Source organism: Lepus europaeus, chromosome 1, assembly GCF_033115175.1.
Source record: "Lepus europaeus isolate LE1 chromosome 1, mLepTim1.pri, whole genome shotgun sequence".
NCBI classification, from domain to species: Eukaryota; Metazoa; Chordata; class Mammalia; order Lagomorpha; family Leporidae; genus Lepus; species Lepus europaeus.
In genome coordinates this window covers 104,234,202-104,258,046 of record NC_084827.1, presented here as the reverse complement: position 1 = coordinate 104,258,046, position 23,845 = coordinate 104,234,202, and the positions used below count along the sequence as shown (strand labels likewise).

General features: G+C 36.3%; 1 protein-coding gene across 3 annotated transcripts in view; it reads right to left on the bottom strand.

Annotated features, from left to right (window-relative positions):
* The window catches only part of SLC4A10 (solute carrier family 4 member 10), a 229,346-nt gene that overhangs the window by 81,744 nt on the left and 123,757 nt on the right, over window positions 1–23,845 (bottom strand). For all 3 annotated transcript variants that reach the window (XM_062199976.1, XM_062199985.1, XM_062199980.1), the window contains 2 exons: window positions 10,659–10,816; window positions 7,789–7,876 (listed from right to left, as the gene is read on the bottom strand). In XM_062199976.1, the coding sequence (XP_062055960.1) occupies window positions 7,789–7,876; window positions 10,659–10,816 (246 nt within the window). The remainder of the gene's footprint in view (window positions 1–7,788; window positions 7,877–10,658; window positions 10,817–23,845) is intronic.

The following is a 23,845-nucleotide window of genomic DNA, read 5'->3' as shown; positions in this document are numbered from 1 at the left end:
GACATCCAGGTATAAGAAGCTCAAACTTCCCTTAGCAGATTCAGCCAAAAAAAATCTCCAAGAAGATCATCTAGTCACAATGTCAAAAGTTCAAAAGTGAAGTACAATGAGAAAATCTTAAAGACAGTCGGAGAAAAGCATCCATTTAATATAAAGGAAAACCAATATAACTAACATCAGACTTCTCAGCAGAAACCCTACAGGCCAGCATAGAATGGGATGATACATTCAAGATCTTAAAAGGAAAAAAAAAACTGCAATCAAGAATATTATAACCAGTGAAGCTATACTTTAGAAGTGAAGAAAAAATAAAGTATTTCCCAGGTATGCAAAAACAGATAATTCACTACCACCAGACCAATCTTACAACAAATTCTAAAAGGAATCCTACATTAAAAGTAAACATCATAAAAATGCATGACACTACCAAATTTACCAGTACCATGCTGTTTTGATTATAACTGCCCTGTAGTATGTTCTGAAATCTGGTATTGTGATGCCTCCAGCTTTGTTTTTGTTGTACAAGATTGCTTTAGCTATTCGAGGTCTCCTGTGCCTCCATATGAATTTCAGCATCATTGTTGCCAGATCTGAGAAGAATGTCTTCGGTATCTTGATTGGTATTGCATTGAATCTATACATTGCTTTTGGGAGAATGGACATTTTGATGATATTGTTTCTTCCAATCCATGAGCATGGAAGATTTTTCCATTTTTTGGTATCCTCTTCTATTTCTTTCTTTAAGGTTTTGTAATTCTCATTGTAGAGATCCATGACATCCTTGGTTAAGTTTATTCCAAGGTATTTGATTGTTTTTGTAGCTATTGTGAATGGTATTGATCTTAACAGTTCTTTCTCAGCCATGGCATTGCCTGTGTATACAAATGCTGTTGATTTCTGTGCATTGATTTTATATCCTGCTACTTTGCCAAACTCTTCTATGAGTTCCAATAGTCTAATCTTAGTAGAGTTCTTTGGGTCCCCTAAATAAAGAATCATATCGACTGCAAAGAGGGATAGTTTGAGTTCTTCCTTCCCAAATTGTATCCCTTTAATTTCTTTTTCTTGCCTAATGGCTGTGGCTAAAACTTTCAGGACTATATTGAATAGCAGTGGTGAGAGTGAGCATCCCTGTCTGGTACCAGATCTCAGTGAAAATGCTTCCAACTTATCCCCATTCAATAGGATGTTGGCCGTGGGTTTTTCATAAATTGCTTTGATTGTATTGAGGAATGTTCCTTCCCAAAAGCAATTTATGGATTCAATGAGATACCAATCAAAATAGCAAAGACATTCTTCTCAGATATGGAAAAAATGACGCTGAAATTCATATGGAGGCACAGGAGACCTCAAATAGCTAAAGCAATCTTGTACAACAAAAACAAAGCCAGAGGCATCACAATACCAGATTTCAAGACATACTAAGTAGATCTTCTGTATATAAAGATAATTGAAAATGAATCTTGATGGAGAATGGGATGGGAGAGGGAGTGGGAGATGTGATGGTTGCAGGGGAGAAGGGAGGTTATAGGGGGAAAAAGCTGCTATAATCCAAAAGTTGTGCTTTGGAAATTTATATTTATTAAATAAAAGTTAAAAAAATGCCAAGCTAAGATGAAAAAAAAATCACAGCAGAAATAAATTAAATTGAAAGTAAGCAAAATACAAATGATCCACAAAGCAAAATGCTGTTTTTTAGAAGACCAAAAAAATAGACAAACCTTTAGCCAGACCAACAGAGATAAAACACAAATAAATAAAATCAGAAATGAAAAAGACTACACCCAGCAACACTGAACTACAAAGGATTATAAGAAGCTACTATGAACAAAAATGCTAACAAGTTGGAAAACCTAGAAAAAATGGATAAATTTCTGAATCCACATAATCTATCAAGATTAAATCAAGAATAGGTAGAAAATCTAAGCAGACTCATAACAAGCAATGAATCAAAGCAGTAATGAAGTCTCCTGTCAAAGAAAAGTCCAGGACCTGACAGCTTTACTACTGAAAGACACAACATGAAAAGAAAATACAGACCTATATCCCTGATGGTTGTAGATTAAATTTTTTCAACAAAATATTAGCAAAGGGAATCCAGTACCATAAGATCATATATCACAATCAAATGTGGAATCACAAAAGATTCAGAATAGCCAAAGTGATCCTGAGCAAAAAAAAAAAAATCAATCTGGAGGCAGCACAATACCTGACTTCAAAGCAATCATAAAGCTATGGTAATTAAAATAGCATGATACTGGCATTAAAACTGACACATAGAACAATGGAATAGAATAGACAGCCCAGAAATTAACCCATTTTAGCCAACTGATTTTTGACAAAACTGCCTGGACCACACAGTGGAGAAAGAATAATCTCTGAAATAAATAGCATTGGCAAAACTGAATGAATATATGTAGAAGAATGAAATTAGATCCATTCCTCTCGCCATATTAAAAAAAAAAAAAACTCAAGTTGAATCGAAGACCTACCTTTAAGATCTGAGACTATGAAATTACTAGAGGAAAACATGGGGAAACCACTTTAAGACATTGGTGTTGGTGATGAATTTTCGGATATATCCCTTCAAACATGTTTTTACTATTCTTGGATCTATCATCTTTAATATAGTTTCTTTGAATGAACATTCAAGATTCTTGATAAATCCTGTTGGTATTTCCTTTGGAATTGCATTGAATTCTGCCACCACCATTGTTTGCCTCGGCTGTGGCAAAAGTGTCTTGAGTGGCTTCCCTGCTTTTATCCTTGCTTTTCCACAGTCTTCTGGACACTGCACACAAGTGATCATTTACGAATGTAAGACAAATCATGTCAATTCTCTACTCTAAACCTTCCATTTGTTTCCCTTGCATGACCTATAAATACCCTTCACAGCCTGGCATCTCTTATCTATGACCTCATCACCTCCTGCTCTCTCCCCTTTCATTCCTGCCCAGCTGTTCCAGGCACAGTCCCCCCCTCAAAGTGTTTGCCCTTTTTTATCATTTTGGTTGGGAAGGTCTTCCGTCAGGTATCTGCGTCATTTGCTCCCTTTCCTCCTTTAGGGTTTTTGCTGAAATATCTCTTCAACAAGACTTTCTCTGATCACTTCAATTTGCAGCTTTTCCCATCCCACCTTTAACTCCTTTTCCTGCTTCAAGATTTTTTTCCATAGAACTTACTTTCATGCATCATATATTTTACTTATTTATATGTTAGTCAGTATTTGTAATATATTATTGGCTTAATAAAAGAGACAGTTTTATTTGCCCACTCCTATATTCCCAGCATCTCTAGGAGTATGTGATAAACAGTTCACATTCAATAAATATTTGCTAACTGAGTTAATGAATTAACAAAATGAGGAGGGATTTGTCGTATAGAGACCAAAATCACAATAAAGTCTCTATCATCAAGGCAGTGTGACATTAGCACAGAGGCAGATGATTGATTTTGGAAAGGCAGGCATTTCTATCAAGTGAAAAAGAGATAGACTAATCAATCAATGTTACTGAGCCAAGTGATTATCTATATAAAAATGAAATAGGATCTCTACCCACAGCTCACATATAGATTGGGATTGAGAAATAAGTATAAAACTCATTGAACATACGATAGAATAATAAATTTATGAACTCAGGGTAAATAATAATATAAATCTTAGAGACTTATTACCAAAACAAGAATAGAAAAAATTATAGATGTTCTTCATGGGAAAAAAGAAAGAAGGGGTATTTAACAATGTTATATTGCATATATAATAGAATATTTTGTAAATGATTATCTTACTAACAGCAGTCTCAGTAGAGTAAGAGTGGCAAAATTAGACTGCAATAAGAGATGAAAGCTAAAATATTTAGAACCTAGTAGAGACTACTACTTCAAAATTCTTGAGATTCAAATTTAAACACTTCTTCAACGGAAATGCTATGTTACATAGTGGAGATTCTAACTTTAAAGATGAGGAAGACTTGGAGATTCATTTCATGTGTATTTCTTAAGTAGCTAATATGCACTGGGCATGCTTTCTGATTGAACAGAAAGGGATAGTGTTGACTTAAGATCTTCAAAAGGGAGAAAATTGGCAGCTCAAAAATTCACTATAAAGAAACGTTAAATGCTTGAGGAGATAAATATATTTACCCCAAATAGACATCATACATTATACACATTTAATGAGACATCACATAGTACCCTATACACATATACCATTATACAAATTTTATGACTTTGAAATTTGTTTAAAATAAATGAAAAAACAAAATGAATTCATAAATACTTACTTAGTATTTTTAAATTTTAAGTTCTATATGGTAAATAACAGCATATTAATATGAACTGACACTCTTTTGGGTGCTTGATTTTTTAGAATGTAAAGGGATAACTACATCAGTACAAATGCTCATAATAACAAATCATGATTCATCTCTAGGAAAGCTCAGATGTAAAGAAAATGGATTATTGGATTGATTGTACATAAGATATTTTAACAAATCACATATGCAGTCATTAACTTATTTTTTAAAAATTTGAACTCTTATTGAGCATCAGATATTATGCTAAGTCTGAAAATACAAAAGGAAAAGATAGTCTACCTACAAAGAGTTTACAATACAAACAGAAAAAAGACAGAGGTCAGCTCAACAAATACTAATTTGAGCACTTGGCAACATCAGGGCACAAATGAATTTTAAGCAGCAACTTCTCTAACGAAATTCAATTTGGTAATGCAATGCAATCCACAATTTTCCTACCAAATTAAACTATATAAAACAACTTATTATTCAATTGACTAATAATTAGATAGGCAAAATAACTGTTCCACCTGGGCTTTGAAAAACAAATAAAAGAATTCCTTTCAAAATTTATAAACAAGCTTTATAAATCAGTGTCCTATTATAATTGACATGTCCTATTATAATTAACAGCTCTACTCTCAACTTTTTGGTTGGGTTTCGGCATTTCCATCCCATTACTCATAAAATAATACAAACTGGGGCCGGCGCCACAGCTCACTAGGCTAATCCTCCGCCTGTGGTACCGGCACCCCAGGTTCTAGTCCCAGTTGGGGTGCTGGATTCTGTCCCGGTTGCTCCTCTTCCAGTCCAGCTCTCTGCTGTGGCCTGGGAAGGCAGTGGAGGATGGCCCAAGTGCTTGGGCCCTGCACCCGCATGGGAGACCAGGAGGAAGCACCTGGCTCCTGGCTTCAGATTGGCGCAGCGCACCGGCCGTAGCAGCCATTTCAGGGGTGAACCAATGGAAGGAAGACCTTTTTCTCTGTCTCTCTCTCTCTCTCACTAATTCTGCCTGTCAAAAATAAAAACAAAACAAAAACAAACAAACAAAACCCTGCAAACTGTCCTAAGTTGAGCTAACCTTTAAGACTAAGGAATTCCCGTTTAGTTTTCGTTAGATGGGTGATACTCATTCACAAATCAGGTATCTCTCATTAGTCAAAGAAATTGATGCAAGTCCATTCTCTGTTCTCATTCTAACATGTATACAACATGTATATTTCCCTGTTCTTTGTCTGCTTGATTAGATAAACAGTAACTTTGAAACTGACATTTTCCCACTAAGAAAATCTTGATTTCCCACTTGGGAAAGGGAGAATGAGAAGGTGAAAGAAAACCTGGGCATACATGCATCTCCCTTGACATAACACGCTTCTTTCATATTATATCCCCTATATCTTATAGGTAATGTACCATCCTTATATCTTAGAAGGGGAGAGAGTTTATGTTAGAAATATACTAAAACATGAAATAAATCTTCCTGAAAGTAACAGTATTCATACTTGTAAAATACAAAAAAGAATATTTTTTGTGATACCATAAAAACACATGATATTAGTATGGAAACACTAAAAGCAAAGATACAACGAAAGTCTTTTCATAGAGTTCTAGATCAGGTGTATGGGGCTAATGAAGCTTTTTATTCATTCTCCTATCGTTTCTCAGGTTTAGTAAATAGAATGTTTCTCATTGTAGTGAATTCAATAGTGTCCTCCCCAAATACATGTCAACCTGAAACCTCAAAATATAATCCTATTTGAAATAAGCATATTTGCAAATGTAATTAAGGAAAAAAAAAGGCAAGATGAAATCATCCTGGATTAGGGTGTGTCCTAAATTCAGTGACAGGTATTTATAACATAAAATGTGAAAACGCGAAGAAACACATGGCAGAACAGCACCATAAGCTACCAGAAGCTAGAAAGACTAAAAAGTTTCTTCCTGTAGAGCCTTTGAAGGGAGTGTGGCCCTGCTGATACCTTGATGTCAGACTTCTGTTCTCAAAAACGTGAGATAGGAAAAAAAAAAAAAAGCTTAGTGTTTCAAGCCACACAGCTGGTGGTAATTTTCTATGTCAGCCATCTGAAATTAATGTATTCTTAAGTTGGTTATTTTTGGAAATTGATGAAAAAAATGCTTTTTTTCCAGTTTTTGTTTTCCTAGAAGTAAATATCAATAGCTATTTCACATAAAATCATCAAACATAATTTGAACAGATAAGAATTTAGATTGAATCCCAAGCACAAGTTCAAATTTTCAGATTTCATAAACACAGAAAAAGTAATGTACAATATTCATTGGTCCTTTTTATGGAATTTAAAATACTTTTCAGCTATGTTGAATAAGTAACATTATTAAATTATTTAGATGATATCCAAGAAAATATTAAATTCCATTTGTTCATTTACTTCTGAATTTTAAGTTAATGTGACCTTTTGCATCTGCTCTTTCCTTTAACAGGAAATAAGAACACATTTCTGTATCATGCTGGGGAATATAAATCAAAGAAAACAGTTATATACTACTACATTTATGTTCTGTTCTTATTTTTAAGATCTTACATTTTTGAGGAATATATCTCTGAGAAGTTGATGAAAGCTCTTTCCAGTCCAAAAAAAATCTACATACACATTTGCTTATATAAGAAAATGTGTACGCTTTAGGAGGGAGATCATTAAACCCTTGAAATCTATCTACAGCTCCTCTTAGTTTAGATTCTTAAATTGGGGCCGATGTGGTGGCATAGCACGTACAGCTGCCACCTGCAATGCCAGTGTTCCATTTCAGTGACAGATCATGTTCCAGTTCCCTGTTAATGGCCTGGGAAAAGAAGGGAAAGATAGCCCAAGTGTTTAAGCCCCTGCCATCCATGTGGGAGACCCAGATGAAGCCTCTGGTTCCTGGCTGCAGCCTGCCTCAGTGCTTGTTGCTGCCATCTGGGGAGTGAACCAGAGAATGGAAGATCTCTACCAGTCTCACACCAACTCCACCACCACCACCACCACCACCACCACTCCATGAAACTCCACTTTAAAAAAAATATTCCCAGGTTAAGAACATCTGAATCTACATAAGGCAATTATAGAGATGTGAAAGATATTCTGTAGTTTTTTTGGTGTGATATGTACTATTAGATAAACTATCATTGTTTTTTCCCTTATACCTTGAAAGTACTTTGCTTAAAACATGATTTATAATATTGACAATAATGCTTACTTTGGCAGCACATATTCTATGAGGAATATTAATATATTCAAATTTCATTAAATGAATTTTCTTGATAATATGAAGTTTTAAAATATTATATTCATATGTGCTAATTTATTCTGTGTTCAAAACAAATTTTTCACAAGGAAATTTTATAGTGGAGTATGAAGGCATGGGGGAAATACAGAGAAATCTGATTCAAAGTAAATTATCATGAAAACAGGATCTCCAAAAGTTGTGTGTCCCTACTAGGAGAGAATGATCCCAATAAACTTAAAAAAAATACCTCATCTGTCATTAGGGTTGCGATTGATCTGCCAATCTCATGGTACTGTTGACCCTTTCCTAGAGGTCCCAGAAGAATGAACAAAAATCTGCAAAAAAGGAGAAAAAGAAATGTTTCCAAAAAGAATTATAAAAATAATTTTAGTAGCACAGTATTACTCATCTCAAAGAAATTAATTAAATGATGATTCTGAAATTCTTCCATGGTTTTTAACAGTTCATTATTATTTTGAAACATTTTACAGTGATTGACTCTAATGCTAAAGATCCCTGAGCAATGCAGACATATGGTTATTTTTATCCCAATATTTCCCCATTTAGTTATCTATATAGCTTATGCAGTTGATACTGAGAATTTTAAGGAATTTAAAGTCCTTAGTGGAAGCAGGTGGGAAAGTAAAATATGATTCAACATTTCTGAACTAGAAGGAAGAAAATTCACCTGTATGAAAAATAGAGAATAATTCAAAAGGGGAAAAAGAGGTAACATAGGAGTATAAACAAAAGCAGAATATATGGCCAAAAATAGTAGGTATATATAAAATTTATATTGGCTATAAAAATTATTGTCAGGAATCAAACATTAGTTTGGCAGAATAAAATGAGCTAATAATCTATTAATTCCAATACTAGGGAAATAAAATTAGCAGTTGTACTACAATACTCCATCTAGATTAGCTTGAAGGTCTGGCAAATTCATCATTACAACTTGTACTTTTAAAGAAATCAATATATTCTCTAACTTTAGAGATGTGGTAATTGCCCTGTCTCTGAGAAGGTCAATGCTTCAGGAAAATTGCGAAAATTAAAGTATGCCCTACATTCTGTGGTATAATTCTATGGTGTTAATTTGTTAAATGGTTTATGCTATTAAATGTGAAGACTAATGGCTTTATTAGGTGTTCTGAAGTAACTACTATAATTCAATCCTTCATTTGGTTATGATTTTAAAAGTTTGTATATATTTTTACATAAGGCAGATATTATACAATCATAATGGGTAATGACACTAATTTTTTGTGTCAGTGTTAACTGACTCCAAGTCAATCTGTATTATATAGAAATATCCACTATACATTAAAAACGGAAATAGTCTAATATAGTAGCAGATGATTTATCAACTATCATAGCTTTAAGTAATCTCTTAACCTATGGTATCTTGCTATTTTTCAGGCTTCTATTTCATGGTTATTTTTAAAGCCCTAAAAGATTATTTTATGACATTTCTATGTGTTGCCAATATATTCATGGCATGCCCTTTTGTTCTCCTAAGAAGGGATAATTTGGAACCCCAAATAACATGTTTTATTTATCTTAATAATCTTATGTCTGTCATTATTCTCTTTGTCTAACTTATCTGCCATTTTCACCTGTCTTAACTAAATAGTCTACTCTTTTGATTCTCTCCTTACAGAGTCACTCTATGGTGCCCCTAATTTTTCTTCCATTTTTCTGTACACATTAGCAATGTGTGTAAGAAAAGAGGTTACCTAAACCTGATATTTCTCAAAGGGAGGGCATAAAGTCCCATGATGACTTTTTTTTAGCCCTGCAAATTTTTCTTTTTTGTTCATTGAAATACAGGAACTATTACTGTCGTAAACAGCTACCATTTACTCAAAGTTCATCAGACACCCTCCTAATTGGTAGAATGCAATGACTGCTTTTATTACTGAGAAAGAATTCTAAACTGCTAAAATAATGCCTGTATAATTAGTATATTTGACATCTTAAATCTGAATTCCGGGTTCCCAGAAGCTCTGAATAGTTTATAGGTTGTGCATTAAAAAATATACTCTTAATCACAGTCAGCTGCACTTTGACACACTCAGTTCACCCTTCTCTTTTTAAAAAGAAGTTAGTTTGTATCAGAATCCTCAGTATCCCCTCACCAGAATAGACAGAAACTTCTCTCTATAACCTGAATAGTAACTAGGTTCCTCTCTGAAACCAGAGTCCCACAAAGGAATCTTGAATCTCATTCCAGCCAGCTGAGTCTTAACAAAATGAGGCCTGTCTTGGCTGATCTATTTCATATCTGTGGAATAGCTAATCCGTTATCAAAGCATGAGTGATATCATTTGCTATGTTTTGAGTTAAGAGCAGAGATCTACATAGGGAACTTATTCTACAAACCTAGTTGTCATAGCACCTGGGTGTTTATCATTTTATCTTGGCTAAGGCATTCAATGTTTGGAAGAGGAAGCACTCTGGAATCATGAGACAGCCCTTGTGTCAAACACAAACCTTCAGCATGTAGGAAATGAGGCCCTAGATGATATGTTTCACTGTGTATACAAGACCAGAGTCAAGGCTATCTGTATATAGGAATCATATTTAATGGTGGCAATGGGGGAGAAAACAAGGTTCCTGAATAAGTTACTGGGAACCTGATGTGCCAAGGAAGTCAATATTCAGTTTATTTCATCTTTCTTTCATTCTCTCTTTTTTTACAATGTCTACCCATGGAAGGCATATATTTATAAAAATAGGGAGAACGATAATGTTACTTAATTGCACTAGAATTTTGAAGGTCTACTCTTACATAAGCAAAACTGTAGAAACTGATGTTTGAGCTAGACCACATTCCCATAAAGAATTCTCTTTCATAAGCATATAGTTTAATGCAATCTTTGAGGAATTTACCTAAAACATAAAAAAGGGCTTGTATAGTTAAACAGATCAGCGTACCTTGAGATGAGAAACATGCTTAAAATAAAACACAGACGTTTGAGAGGGAGGAAGAAAGGATAGACGACAACTATTTTGTGTTACTAGCCAAAACTCCAGTGGGAAATGATATTTAATCCTCATTTTTTCCCCAAAACAATAGCTTATGGCAAATTTTCAAAATGCTCTTATACTTTTTACCTGGTTGGAATTGGGACTTCAGCCAGTCCTTGAAGCAAGACAGCTGGCGACAACCTGACAAATGCCACTACAGTTCTATCCAAGAACTCCAATTCTCCCACTAAGATGTTTGACGCTTCAGCACCTGGAGGAATTTTTTTCATAAAATGTAGATCGACCTGTGAGCATTGCAAAGTAAATAAAAGGATATCAAAACTGGAAAGACTGGATAAATCATATCCTAGCAGGGTGCTTCACATAAGATAACCCATCTATATCTATATAAATAGATACACAACATCTCATTTGCCCTTTTGTCTATAATAATAACTTTTCCTTTACTTTTGTGTTATTTTAATTTGACATTAATAAGATGAATACTTCAGTTTTTTATTCATAATTCTTTTTAGAAGAATATTCTTTAGTATCAGCAACCTTGAAATTTTAGGTGGACACTATATGCAGTTAAATTCACTTTAACCGCAACTTAATTAGTATTTGTCAATAGATTTAATATCTTCATAATACATTATCTTAAATTCTGTATCATATATATTTCAATTAATCCTCAAAATATGCATATTTCAAAATAAACATAAGCATGTTTCTCTTTATAGTAAGATTTATGACTTTAGCCTTCATCTTTATTACAATTGCCCTGTATTCTTTACATTCTGTGTGGCCTGATAATTCTTCAACTCTACTTTCTCATCTGAGAATTTAGATTTCACAGAGTAGAGAAAACAAGAATTAAAGTATTAATATTTGGAGCTGCTGAAGTGCCATATTTGATGTTCTGATATGAGATGTCTGTGATTGAAATGAATGCACATAAAACATGAGTGATCTTTAACAAGAGAGGGTATAAGCTGAACAGATGATGTTTGACAAATGAATGTAAAATATCTTTAAGAGCTGATAGCACTTTTGATGAATAGGACCTAAGCACTGACTTCAAAATAAATTTTATAAGGCCTATTTCTTGTTTCTGATTCAACTGAGTTGCTTTTTATGGAACTGTCTTTAGGGGAATAAGAAGTTATGTGCTGTACTAATTGGTTTTATGCTCTGTTAATGAAATGGGGACCAAAGATTGAAGCAAGAATAGCCAAGAGAGAGAGGAAAGAGCTCTGGCAACTATAAGTGAGAGTGAGATTTTTTTAGGCCAAATATTTTTTTTTATGTTTGATGATTTGAGCATACTTTTCCAAGTTTAAAATAACAAATTTTAAACTTTTAGGAGTACCTTAGAAAATCCATAGCCAAGTTAGTAATTGCTTTCTGAAATTGAGACCTCAGTAAATCTATTTAGAAGGCTTATAACTAATTCTATAGCCCAAGATATGGAATATACATTTGATCACAAGGATAAAATATATATATATATAAAATCTGTAGTACTCCATCTATCAAAAAATCACATAGAACCGATATTTTATTTTTTAAAGATTTATTTATTTGAAAGAATTACAGAGAGAAAGGAAGAGACAGAGAGAAAGAAAGAGAGAGAGAGATTTTTTATCCACTGATTCACTCCCCAAAAGGCAACCACAACCAGGGCTGGACCAGCCAAAACCAGGTCTCTTACATGTGTTCAGGGGCCCAGGCCCTTAGGCCATCCTCCACTATTTCCCAATCACTTGCAGGGAGCTGGGTTGGAAATTGAGCAGCTGGGACTAGAAGCAGAGCCCATTTGGGATGCTGGGGTCACAGGCAGCAGCTTTACCAACTATGCCACAGCATAGACTCCCCAATATTATATTTTAAAGGAAAGGAAGAATTATTTAACAAAGCAAAATTGCCTACAAAAATATAGGATAATTATAAATTTCAAATTTTAAATCTACAAATATACCTCCAAATATAAATTTGGAAAGTCAAAAAAATACACATTGGAAATGTTATATAGTAGATAGAGAGAAATGCAAATCAAAACCACAATGAGGTTTCACCTCACCCCAGTTAGAATGGCTTACATACAGAAATCAACCACCACAAGATGCTGGGGAAAAAGGGACACTAATCCACTGTTGGTGGGAATGCAAACTGGTAAAGCCACTATGGAAGTCAGTCTGGAGATTCCTCAGAAACCTGAATATAACCCTACCATTCAACCCAGCCATCCCACTCCTTGGAATTTACCCAAAGGAAACTAAATTGGCAAATAAAAGAGCTGTCTGCACATTAATGTTTATTGCAGCTCAATTCACAATAGCTAAGACATGGAATCAACCTAAATGCCCATCAACAGAAGACTGGATAAAGAAATTATGGAATATGTACTCTATAGAATACATCAGTAAAAATCTGGTCATTTGCAGCAAAATGGAGGAATCTGGAAAACATCATGCTGAGTGAAATAAGCCAGTCCCAGGGGACAAATATTATATGTTCTCCCTGATCAGTGACAACTAACTGAGCACCAAAAAGGAAACCTGTTGAAGTGAAATGGACACTATGAGAAACAATGACTTGATCAGCCCTTGTTCTGACTGTCGAGGAATAATTTAGTATTTTATTCCTGTTAGCATTTTTTTGTTCTACTTAATACCATTGATTGAACTCTTTAATTAACATACAATTATTCTTAGGCATTTAAATTTATCTGAAAAGTGATCCCTGTTAAATATAAGAGTGGGAATAAGAGAGGGAGGAGATGTACAGTTCAGCACATGCTCACTCGGACATACCTCTAATGGTAGAGTTAGAAATGTGCCAGGGGATTCCAATTCAATCCCATCAAGAACATAATCTTTTAACTTATAGGCAACAAAAATGTTTACTTGAATAAGCAAAGTTTCATGAACTTCATTATGTAATATTGTTTAAGATTTAAAGCAAGATTTTAGAGTCAGAGACCATTAGCCAGAGTGGCATGGAGGAGTGCTTTTGTATTTGGTTTTCAAGGTAGGAGAAATGCACACATTAAAAATACTTTAGGCCGGCGCCGTGGCTCACTAGGCTAATCCTCCGCCTTGCGGCGCTGGCACACCGGGTTCTAGTCCCGGTCGTGGCACCGGATTCTGTCCCGGTTGCCACCAGGCCAGCTCTCTGCTGTGGCCAGGGAATGCAGTGGAGGATGGCCCAAGTGCTTGGGCCCTGCACCCCATGGGAGACCAGGAGAAGCACCTGGCTCCTGCTATCAGATCAGCGCAGTGCGCTGGCTGCAGCACGCCAGCCGCGGCGGCCATTGGAGGGTGAACCAACGGCAAAGGAAGACCTTTCTCTCTGTCTCTCTCTCTCTCACTATCCACTCTGCCTGTCAAAAAAAAAAAAAAAACTTTAAAATATAATGCTTTACATTTTTACTATAATGCAGTTTCCCAAGAAGGGAATAAAAGATGTTCCATATACTATTTTCCCCATGAGAAAACATAATAATATAATCTTCATAAGGTTTTCAGGGCCTAGGAGAATGAACAGTTCACCACTCTACCCCACCTGCCAGTGGTATAAACCAATCATATAATATTAATATACTGAACCATATTTTAAAATAAGAAATGATATTTTTAAGAAAATTTATAATTGATAATCAAGATGAAATCTATTAGTAATGCCTGAAGCTTAAATTTGACATAGAAATCTTTCTTTAAACTCATTTATTACTCCACACATGCTGTGGTCTTGAGTATTAAAGTCTGTGACTCAGACAAGTAGTAGTTAAAAAATAACTGCCTTTAGATAACATTTAATTAAATCAGGAAATTAATAGTATATGTTAAAAACAGTCACATTTTATATCAGAAAAGATATGATTTTTTAAAATTACCCATCTACTATGTAATTGATACCAATTATTTAGAAAAGTATTAAAATACAGACAATTTAATTTCCAGAGTAGTAATTGGACTTAAAATGTAATCTATTACAGTTACATATCAAGGGTAGTCATTAAGCTATATTCTTCCTCGAGCAGGCATGTATTTGGGAGATAATAAATAATATACTATCTAACTATATTATATATATGTATATCTGTATATTCTATTAATCCTGGGTAGCTATATATTTTTATATTTTTGTTACTAAATAATCCTTGAAAAATCTTATTTGGCAATATACTTTTTTAATACAATGTTCAAGGACCATGACTTAACATTCATAAGATTGTAACTACCCAAAACAGCCTGGGGACCTAGGTTAAATTAAGATAATCTTCAGGTGGACTCAAACACTTGGAATAGACATAGAAATCCTGGCATTTTATGATCCTCTGAACAAGATCTTGAAGGTCCCAAGCTACACTCTAAAGTCTAGATTTGCACTCAAATCCCACTTTTACACTAAGAAGGGGAAGATCTTTTACTTTTAGACAATCAAAATGTGAATGAAAACAGTTGTATCTCAAGGGAACAAGATTATACAGAAGACCACAGTGGAGATAGAAGTGTCTGGGCAAGGTACATGCCAAGAGATGAAAGAAAAACCGACAGAATTTTAGGGAGAAAGTTTAAGCCCTATTCCCATTTTAAAGTTCAAGAAATTTAAGAGATCCTCAAGGAGAACTTATGTCTGTTTTTTTTGTTTTTTGTTTGTTTGTTTGTTTGTTTTTTTAATTTACTTATTTGGGGGCCGGCTCTGTGGCAGGTTAACTCCCTGGCCTGAAGAGCTGGCATCCTATATGGGTGCCAGTTCTAGTCCCAGCTGCTCCTCTTCTGACCCAGCTCTCTGCTGTGGCCTAGGAGAGCAGTAAAAGATGGCCCAAGTCCTTGGGCCCCTGCACCCACGTGGGAGACCTGGAAGAAGCTCCTGGCTCCTGGCTTTGGATCGGCACAGCTCCAGCCGCTGCGGCCATCTGGGGTGTGAACCATCGGATGGAAGACCTCTCTCTCTCTCTGCCTCTCCTCTCTCTGTGTAACTCTGACTTTCAAATAAATAAATAAATCTTTAAAAAATTTACTTATTTGAAAGCCAGAATTATACAGAGGGAGGAAGAGACATGCAGACACACACACACAACACACACACAGAGAGAGAGAAAGAGAGAGAAATCCACCATTCACTGGTTCACTTCCCAAATTCCCACAAAGGGTACAGCTGGGACTGGCTGAAGCCAGGAGTTTGGATCTCCATTTGGTTCTCCTACAAGGGTGGTAAGGGCCCAAAATATTTGGACCATATTCTGCTGCTGCCCTGGGCACATTAGCAGCGATCTTTTTAGGACATGGAGTAGGTAGGACTTGAACTGGTGCTCATATGAGATGCCTGCATTGCAGGTGGTGGCTCAACCCATTGAGCCACAACTCTGGCCCTGAGAAATGATGTCTTGAGAATAACTGGCCAGTGATCTTGAGTAGCTCTCTTAATCTCTCTGGGATTTGGCTTTCTCATCAACTAATAAGAGGATGTCTAAGGTTTCCTACAGTTCTACAATGTAATAATGCAACTCTTTGTAATACATTTCACATTCTAACAACAGAGGCAGAAGAAAGTCTTCTGTACACAGAAAATTATGTGAAACCTTCTTTGGATCATTTGAAATAGGAAATATATGACCTACATAAAATAGCTGTCTTCTATGGTCAGTTTGTGAAACAAAGAAACATATACTGTCTTGACACATCTGCTTCTTGAATACATTATAAGAAGAGCTAAATCCTGACAGCTAAGATTATCCTTGAATGAGTAAATTTGATGGGCCTATCCACAGAAGGGATTCAATACATGTAGATAACATATAGGATCAAATCACATGAAATAAATAGCCTTTCTTTAACTTCTCTAAATTTGATGGGGTGTGGAAGCTACATATTAAAACTTCAAATACCTAAATGGACAAAGAAAGCTAGAAATTAGCTAAACTATGATAAATTCATTGATAAATTGAAATCATTAAGCTAAAAAATGCTTAACTCACACAACTGCAGTATCTAGCAGTAAAATCTGTTTCCACAATGATAAATCACAACCGTTCTTTCCAAACCCTACTTCTCTACCTTCTCAGGCTATAAAGAGTTCATCCTTTTTTTTTTTTTTTTTTTTTTTTAATTTCAAAACTAAAGGCCTAAATGTTCTTGCAGGATACATTCAACAAATACATCCCAAGACACTAAAGACCCAGTAAAGATCAAAACATATTAAATCCTGGTCTGGCATTTGACACCCCTGTTTCCAGAATAATTAACAACAATATCAGTAGTAGTACTAACATTTTGCTGAGCACTTACTATTTGCTCAGTACTCTTCCAGTCTCTCTTTTTATATTATCTCATTAAACTCTACAATGGAAACTGTAAATAGTTATTAATCATTATTTTATAAGTAAGAAAGCAGAAATTTAGAAAAGTTCTCCAAGATCAGACAGCTTACAAATGATAGAGTGAGGATTAAAGATCTCTTCTTAAAAAGCTATGCGGGGCAGAGCCAAGATGGCGGAAGAGTGAGGGCACACACAACAGTTTGGGAAAAGAAATTTTAACAAGGGTGGAGTTACTGTACCCTTAAGAAGAGACTCAGAGGAAAAAAACTGCAGAGGAAACTCTTCCGGATCTAGTGAATGTGACACGGAGGACCTACGAGGAGAGTAAAGTGGCCCACTTCCCAGCTGCGCCGCGCCGACCCGACCCGACCCGACCCGCACTGAGCCGCGCCACGGACACGGGGGCCACTAGAGTTGGGAAAACAGTGAACCCAGCTACAGAAGCCCACCCACAGCTGGAAGCACAGGTAACCCGAGACATTGGCCGCGAAGGTTAGACTGTGGTCCGAGCTCACGCTGGGAGGAGGGGGAACTACACCAGGCTGACTGGAAGAAAAAAAAAAAAAAAGAGGGGAACCAGCTGGGACACTAGCCTCTCTGCACTCTCCTTACAAACCCCAGAAAGACAAAGAGCAGGGACCAATTTACATAAGAAAAACAAACTCTTTAGCCTAGGCAACACTGAAGAACCAAACAGAGCTCTTTGGCCACACCTCCAAGATGCCAAACAAACGTAGAAACCAAGGTAACAAGAGCAAGGAAGACACTCTCATGCCCCCAAATGAAAAAGGCACCCCAATCCAAGATTATGAAGATGATGAGATAGAAGAAATGCAAGAAGCGGATCTCAAAAAATTGGTAAGATCATTAAGAAGCTCTCAAAAACAAATTCTTAAACTACAGAAATCCTTAATGGACAAGATAGAAAACCTCTCTCGCGAAAATGAAATATTAAGGAGGAATCAAAATGAAATGAAACAACTAGTAGAACAAGAAACAGTGATAGTGATGAGAAACCATAATGAAATGAAGAATTCAATAGATCAAATGACAAACACATTAGAAAGCCTTAAAAACAGAATGGGTGAAGCAGAAGAGAGAATATTGGAATTAGAAGACAGAGAACAGGAAAGGAAACAGGCAAACCAAAGAAAAGAAGAGGAAATTAGAAATCTAAAAAATATTGTTGGGAATCTACAGGATACTATTAAAAAACCGAACATTCGGGTCCAAGGAGTTCCTGAAGGCATGGAGAGGGAGAAAGGATTAGAAGGCCTTTTTAGTGAGATACTAGCAGAAAATTTCCCAGGTTTGGAGAAGGACAGAGACATCATAGTACAGGAAGCTCATAGAACCCCTAATAAATATGACCAAAAGAGATCCTCACCACGACACGTCATAATCAAACTCACCACAGTGAAACATAAAGAAAAGATCCTAAAATGTGCAAGAGAGAATTAGACTCACAGCTGACTTCTCTTCAGAAACCCTACAAGCTAGGAGAAAATGGCGAGACATAGCCCAGGTACTAAGAGAGAAAAACTGCCAACCCAGAATATTATATCCTGCAAAGCTCTCCTTTGATAATGAAGGTGAAATAAAGACCTTTCACAGCAAACAGAAATTGAAAGAATTTGTCACCACTCGTCCAGCCCTGCAAAAGATGCTTAAAGATGTGTTACATACAGAAACACAGAAACACGGTCACCAATATGAAAGAAGGTAAAGGAAGGAAACCTCACACCAAAAGATCACAGGAACCTCAAACCATATATTAGAAAGTATCTTTGGCAAATGGCAGGGCAAAGTTACTCCTTCTCAATAGTCACATTGAATGTTAATGGCTTGAACTGTCCAGTTAAAAGACACCGATTGGCTGATTGGGTTAAGGAACAAAACCCATCTTTTTGCTGCTTACAAGAAACCCATCTATCCAACAATGATCCATACAGGCTGAAAGTGAAAGGCTGGAAAAAGATATACCATGCCAACAGAAATGAAAAAAGAGCGGGCGTAGCCATCTTAATATCGGACAACAAAAACTTTACCACAAAAACTGTTAGGAGAGACAAAGAGGGGCACTATATAATGATGAAGGGATCCATTCAACAGGAAGATATAACGATTATCAATGTATATGCACCTAATTACAGGGCACCAGCTTATTTAAAAGACTTATTAAGGGACTTAAAGGGAGACTTAGACCCCAATACAATAGTACTGGGGGACTTCAATACTCCACTCTCAGAGATAGACAGATCAACAAGACAGAAGATCAACAAGGAGACAGTAGATTTAAATGACACTATAGCCCAAATGGATCTAACAGATATCTACAGAACATTTCATCCTACATCTAAGGACTTTACATTCTTCTCAGCAGTACATGGAACCCTCTCTAGGATTGACCACATACTATGCCATAAAGCAAGTCTCAGCAAATTCAAAAGAATTAGAATCATACCATGCAGCTTCTCAGACCACAAAGGAATGAAATTGGAAATAAGCAACTCAGGAATCCCTAGAGCACGTGCAAACACATGGAGATTGAACAACATGCTCCTGAATGAACAATGGGTCATAGAAGAAATTAAAAGAGAAATCAAAAATTTTCTGGAAGTAAATGAGGATAACAGCACAACATACCAAAACCTATGGGATACAACAAAAGCAGTGTTAAGAGGAAAGTTTATATCAATAGGTGCCTACATCAAGAAATTGGAAAGGCACCAAATAGATGAGCTTTCAAGTCATCTCAAGGATCTAGAAAATCTGCAGCAAACCAAACCCAAACCCAGTAGGAGAAGAGAAATAATTAAAATCAAAGAAGAAATCAACAGGATTGAATCCAAAAAAACATTACAAAAAATCAGCCAAACGAGGAGCTGGTTTTTTGAAAAAATAAACAAAATTGACACCCCATTGGCCCAACTCACTAAAAAAAGAAGAGAAAAGACCCAAATCAATAGGATCAGAGATGAAAAGGGAAACGTAACAACAGACACCACAGAAATAAAAAGAATCATCAGAAATTACTACAAGGACTTGTATGCCAGCAAACAGGGAAATCTATCAGAAATGGACAGATTCTTGGACACATACAACCTACCTAAATTGAGCCAGGAAGAAATAGAAAACCTAAACAGACCAATAACTGACACAGAAATTGAAACAGTAATAAAGGCCCTCCCAACAAAGAAAAGCCCAGGGCCAGATGGATTCACTGCTGAGTTCTACCAGACATTTAGAGAAGAACTAACTCCAATTCTTCTCAAACTACTCAGAGTAATCGAAAAAGAGGGAATCCTCCCAAATTCTTTCTATGAAGCTAGCATCACCTTAATTCCTAAGCCAGAAAAAGATGCAACATTGAAAGAGAATTACAGACCAATATCCCTGATGAACATAGATGCAAAAATACTCAATAAAATTCTGGCCAATAGAATGCAACAACACATCAGAAAGATCATCCACCCAGACCAAGTGGGATTTATCCCCGGTATGCAGGGATGGTTCAACATTCGCAAAACAATCAACATAATACACTACATTAACATACTGCAGAAGAAAAACCATATGATTCTCTCAATAGACGCAGAGAAAGCATTTGATAAAATACAACACCCTTTCATGATGAAAACTCTAAGCAAACTGGGTATGGAAGGAACATTCCTCAATACAATCAAAGCAACATATGAAAAACCCACGGCCAACATCCTATTGAATGGGGAAAAGTTGGAAGCATTTCCGCTGATATCTGGTACCAGACAGGGATGCCCACTCTCACCACTGCTATTCAATATAGTTCTGGAAGTTTGGCCAGAGGTATTAGGCAAGAAAAAGAAATTAAAGGGATACAAATCGGGAAGGAAGAACTCAAACTATCCCTCTTTGCCGATGATATGATTCTTTATTTAGGGGACCCAAAGAACTCTACTAAGAGACTGCTGGAACTCATAGAAGAGTTTGGCAAAGTAGCAGGATATAAAATCAATGCACAAAAATCAACAGCCTTTGTATACACAGGCAATGCCACGGCTGAGGAAGAACTTCTAAGATCAATCCCATTCACAATAGCCACAAAAACAATCAAATACCTTGGAATAAACTTAACCAAAGACGTTAAAGATCTCTACGATGAAAACTACAAAACCTTACAGAAAGAAATAGAAGAGGATACCAAAAAATGGAGAAATCTTCCATGCTCATGGATTGGAAGAATCAACATCATCAAAATGTCTATTCTCCCAAAAGCAATTTATACATTCAATGCAATACCAATCAAGATACCAAAGACCTTCTTCTCAGATCTGGAAAAAATGATGCTGAAATTCATATGGAGACACAGAAGACCTCGAATAGCCAAAGCAATCTTGTACAACAAAAACAAAGCTGGAGGCATCACAATACCTGATTTCAGGACATACTACAGGGCAGTTGTTATCAAAACAGCATGGTACTGGTACAGAAACAAATGGATAGACCAATGGAACAGAATAGAAACACCAGAAATCAATCCAAACATCTACAGCCAACTTATATTTGACCAAAGATCTAAATCTAATCCCTGGAATAAGGACAGTCTATTCAATAAATGGTGCTGGGAAAATTGGATTTCCACGTGCAGAAGCTTGAAGCAAGACCCATACCTTTCACCTTACACAAAAATTCACTCAACATGGATTAAAGACTTAAATCTACGACCTGAAACCATCAAATTATTAGAGAGCATTGGAGAAACCCTGCAAGATATAGGTACAGGCAAAGACTTCTTGGAAAATACTCCAGCAGCACAGGCAGTCAAAACCAAAATTAACATTTGGGATTGCATCAAATTGAGAAGTTTCTGCACTTCAAAAGAAACAGTCAGGAAAGTGAAGAGGCAACCGACAGAATGGGAAAAAATATTTGCAAACTATGCTACAGATAAAAGGTTGATAACCAGAATCCACAAAGAAATCAAGAAAATCCACAACAACAGAACAAACAACCCACTGAAGAGATGGGCCAAGGACCTCAATAGACATTTTTCAAAAGAGGAAATCCAAATGGCCAACAGACACATGAAAAAATGTTCAAGATCACTAGCAATCAGAGAAATGCAAATCAAAACCACAATGAGGTTCCATCTCACCCCGGTGAGAATGGCTCACATTCAGAAATCTACCAACAACAGATGCTGGCGAGGATGTGGGGAAAAAGGGACACTAACCCACTGTTGGTGGGAATGCAAACTGGTTAAGCCACTATGGAAGTCTGTCTGGAGATTCCTAAGAAATCTGAACATAACCCTACCATACAACCCAGCCATCCCACTCCTTGGAATTTACCCAAAGGAAATTAATTTGGCTAATAAAAAAGCCATCTGCACATTAATGTTTATTGCAGCTCAATTCACAATAGCTAAGACCTGGAACCAACCCAAATGCCCATCAACAGTAGACTGGATAAAGAAATTATGGAACATGTACTCCATAGAATACTATACAGCAGTAAGAAACAACGAAACCCGGTCATTAGCAACAAGATGGAGAAATCTGGAAAACATCATGCTGAGTGAATTAAGCCAGTCCCAAAGAGAAAAATATCATTTGTTTTCCCTGATCGGTGACAACTGAGCACTAAAGGGGAAACCTGTGAAGTGAAATGGACGCTATAAGAAACAATGACCTGATCAGCTCTTGTCCTGACTTTAGATGTACAATGTAATACTTTATCCTTTTTAGTATTTGTTGTTGTTGTTGTTGTTCTAGTACTAGTGGTTGAACTCTGTAAATAACACACAATTATTCTTAGGTGTTTAAATTTTAACTAAAAAGTGATCCCTGTTAAATCTAAGAGTGGAAAAAGAGAGGGAGGAGATGCACAATTTGGAACATGCTCAATAGGACTTGCCGCAAATGGTGGAGTTAGAAATGTGCCAGGGGATTCCAACACAATCCCATCAAGGTGGCATGTACCAATGCCATCGCACTAGTCCAAGTGATCAATTTCAGCTCACAATTGATGGCTCTGATAGGTCTAAGAGTCAAAGGGATCACACAAACAAGACAAGTGTCTGCTAATACTAACTGATAGAGTCAAAAAGGGAGAGAAAGATCCAACATGGGAAGCGGGATACACAGCAGGCTCATTGAATGGCAGATGTCCTAAACAACACTCTGGCCTCAGAATCAGCCCTCAAGGCATTTGGATCTGGCTGAAGAGCCCATGAGAGTATAGTAGGCATGGAAAGCCAAGATATCATGGAAAAAAAAAAAAAAAGACCTAAATGAATGATCTCTGTGAGTGAGATCCCAGTGGAAAGAACGGGGCCATCAAAGAAGGAGGTACCTTTCTCCGAAGGGAGGAGAGAACTTCCACTTTGACTGTGATCCTATCGGAATAAGATCAAAGTCAGCGAACTCTAAAGGCTTCCATAGCCATGGCAACTCATGACTAGAGCCTAGGGAGATTACTGATGCTATGAACAGGAATGTCAAATTATTAAGTCAGCAACAGGAGTCACTGTGTACTTACACCCCATGTGGGATCTGTCCTTAATGTGTTGTCTAATGTGAAGTGATGCTATAACTAGTACTGAAACAGTATTTTTATACTTTGTGTTTCTGTGTGGGTACAAACTGATGAGGTCTTCACTAATTATATACTGAATCGATCTTCTGTATATAAAGAGAATTGGAAATGAAAAAAAAAACCTGGTGTTAAATTGGAAATGGCATAGAAAATTAATTAATTTTTTTAAAAAACTATTATGTAGGATCTCTGTCTTTAATGTGCTGTACATTGTTATTTAATGCTATAGTTGGTACTCCAATGGGAGTTTTTTCACTTTATGTTGCTATGTGGGCAAACTGTTGAAATCTTTACTTAATATGTACTAAACTGATCTTCTGTATATAAAGAGAATTGAAAATGAATCTTTATGTGAATGGAAGGGGAAAGGGAGCGGGAAAGGGGAGGGTTGCGGGTGGGAGGGAAGTCATGGGAGGGGGGAAGCCATTGT